Below are 2,108 nucleotides of genomic sequence, written 5' to 3' on the forward strand. Positions count from 1 at the left end.
ATATATATATATATATATATATATATATATATATATATATATATATATTAACATTACGCAAAATCAACTCCAGTGTCTAACAAATCGCGTAACATAAAAGATGCCTTTTTTGGAAGAATCCTAAAAATATAAGAAACTTACATTAGATCATTCCTCTTGTGTATACGAATAGAGAACGTATATAAGTAGCGAATTTACCTAAGTACATGTCCAAGATAAAGCAAATATCCTGGTACACTAAACTCCGCGTAGTTTCGGCGAACACCATCTAAAATTTGTCTAGCAGCTTCTACGGCAGGCATTGTACCAAAATAACTCGGAATTCTGCAAAATGCGTTTTTTTATAAATTAGAATAATTCAAAATCGCATAGATGATAATAAAAACTAACATATAAGAAAAAAATTAAATGTATAGTTTACAAATATTGAACACCTAAAACGTATGTCTTTTGCAACTTCCATTCCAACGATAAAAGGATAAACATGAACCAATGAAACAATGATGTTGCTATTTGAATGTCTTAATTCCATATGCAAGGATTCTGCTAATCCTTGGACAGCAAATTGTGCAGTAGATAAGGGAACCCGGGTTCCTCGACCACTAGATCCATTGGAAAGACCAGCGACGGATGAAAGAATCGTAATGTGGCCTTTACCAGCTTGTCGCATACATGGCAAAACTGAATCCAACAACTATGAAAGAAGATTGATTATACTAAGATTTTTATATCAAGATATTAAACTATTACTCACCCAAAAATGACTGATGACTGATAAGTCCATAGTGTCTCTTACTTCTGACGATTCTTGTATTAATGCACGTGGGCTGGGCAAACCACAACAATGGAAAAGCATTGTAATGTTTCCTAATTCGATCTTAATAAGATTCACAATTTGAACAACCTAATATCGACATATTAATAACATATCAGAGACCAAATGATTTATATTTATTAAGAGAAATGCTTAAACATACTGCATCTTTATTTCTCACGTCGCACTGATAGCTTTTACATATTCCATGTAACTGTTGAGCACGTTGCACAGTAGCAGTGCAAGTTTCTGTATTAATGTCTACACAAGCAACCACGACACCAAATTGACACAGCTGTAGAGCAAGTTCTTTGCCTATTCCACGTCCTGCACCTACGACCTAAATTATGACCTTCCTTTGTAATATGAAAAGGTTTGCATTGACAAGAAGTAGATTGTAACAATGTTACCATAGCCACTTCATAGTTGATATTTTTCAATTGTGGTGGTCTAAACATTCTGTAGACTGCGATCAGGATTGTGTAGCACACTCCGATAATGAGTGTCATGAGATCCAATCCTAAGATGCACAATGAATATATCCGCAACAGCATCTCTGGTGGCTGAATATTTCCTAATTTGACCTGCAACAAAGCACAACAGAGATTGCATAACACATGGAATGTCTCATCATGTCGTATAATTATTTGATGATAAATCTTGACTCAGCAATTCAGCTAATGTAATTTTTATGTCGATAGTACAAATTATTCAAGATCACTGTCGTATGTACGTACCATTCTGTTGAAATTATTTAGAAATCGTGAACACGTGTAAATTTAAACAGGCCTAAAGAACCCGCAATAACATACCTTATTTCAATTTTTAAACGATATGTATATTTGTCGATAACACGTATCGCGTCACCGCCGGCCGGCCAAGACGCAATCTCTCGCATCAGCGTTATCTGAATGCTCTAAATAAAAGTATTTGGAGGGAATGTGAAAAAAGTTACACGATTGAAATGACTAAAATTAATCACTGGATTCGATACATAGTCGATTAGACCTTTTCATATCCATCATAATTATTGTCTAATCAGCGTCCAATCTGAACGCCTCAACTAATCTGAACTTCTGAGTTCTTCGCCCGATTGCTACGGCCCTCTGAGGAAGCTTCGGCTAAACTTAATTATATTATTTAATTATTTTACAATTATCATGCGGATTATCATTGCTGCTTCATGTGTCCGATCTCTGGATCGATCTCTCATTGATAAAAATGAAATGCGTCACCGATAGTCACCAATAAAAATATTAGATATTCGAACATATATATACATACATATATATAT

At 34.5% G+C, this 2,108-nt stretch overlaps 1 protein-coding gene across 1 annotated transcript; it reads right to left on the minus strand.

Moving 5' to 3' along the window:
* Positions 1-53: 53 nt before the first annotated feature.
* Positions 54-1,368, minus strand: LOC105623671 (17-beta-hydroxysteroid dehydrogenase 13-like). Its single transcript, XM_012205053.1, has 6 exons — positions 1,225-1,368; positions 978-1,154; positions 755-904; positions 435-694; positions 199-324; positions 54-120 (listed from the first exon to the last, which is right to left on the minus strand). The coding sequence occupies exons 1-6, from the start codon at positions 1,366-1,368 to the stop codon at positions 54-56; spliced, it is 924 nt and encodes a 307-aa protein (XP_012060443.1).
* Between the last annotated feature and the right edge of the window lie 740 nt (positions 1,369-2,108).

This window comes from Atta cephalotes, assembly GCF_000143395.1.
Source record: "Atta cephalotes unplaced genomic scaffold scaffold00062, whole genome shotgun sequence".
In the NCBI taxonomy this organism is placed as follows: Eukaryota; Metazoa; Arthropoda; class Insecta; order Hymenoptera; family Formicidae; genus Atta; species Atta cephalotes.

Coding starts and splice junctions, on each gene's coding strand:
- LOC105623671 (XM_012205053.1), bottom strand. CDS start 1,368: ATGCTGTTGCGGATATATTCATTGTGCATCTTAGGATTGGATCTCATG. Junction 1,155..1,224: donor TCAACTATGAAGTGGCTATG/GTAACATTGTTA, acceptor GTCATAATTTAG/GTCGTAGGTGCAGGACGTGG. Junction 695..754: donor CAGTCATCAGTCATTTTTGG/GTGAGTAATAGT, acceptor CTTCTTTCATAG/TTGTTGGATTCAGTTTTGCC.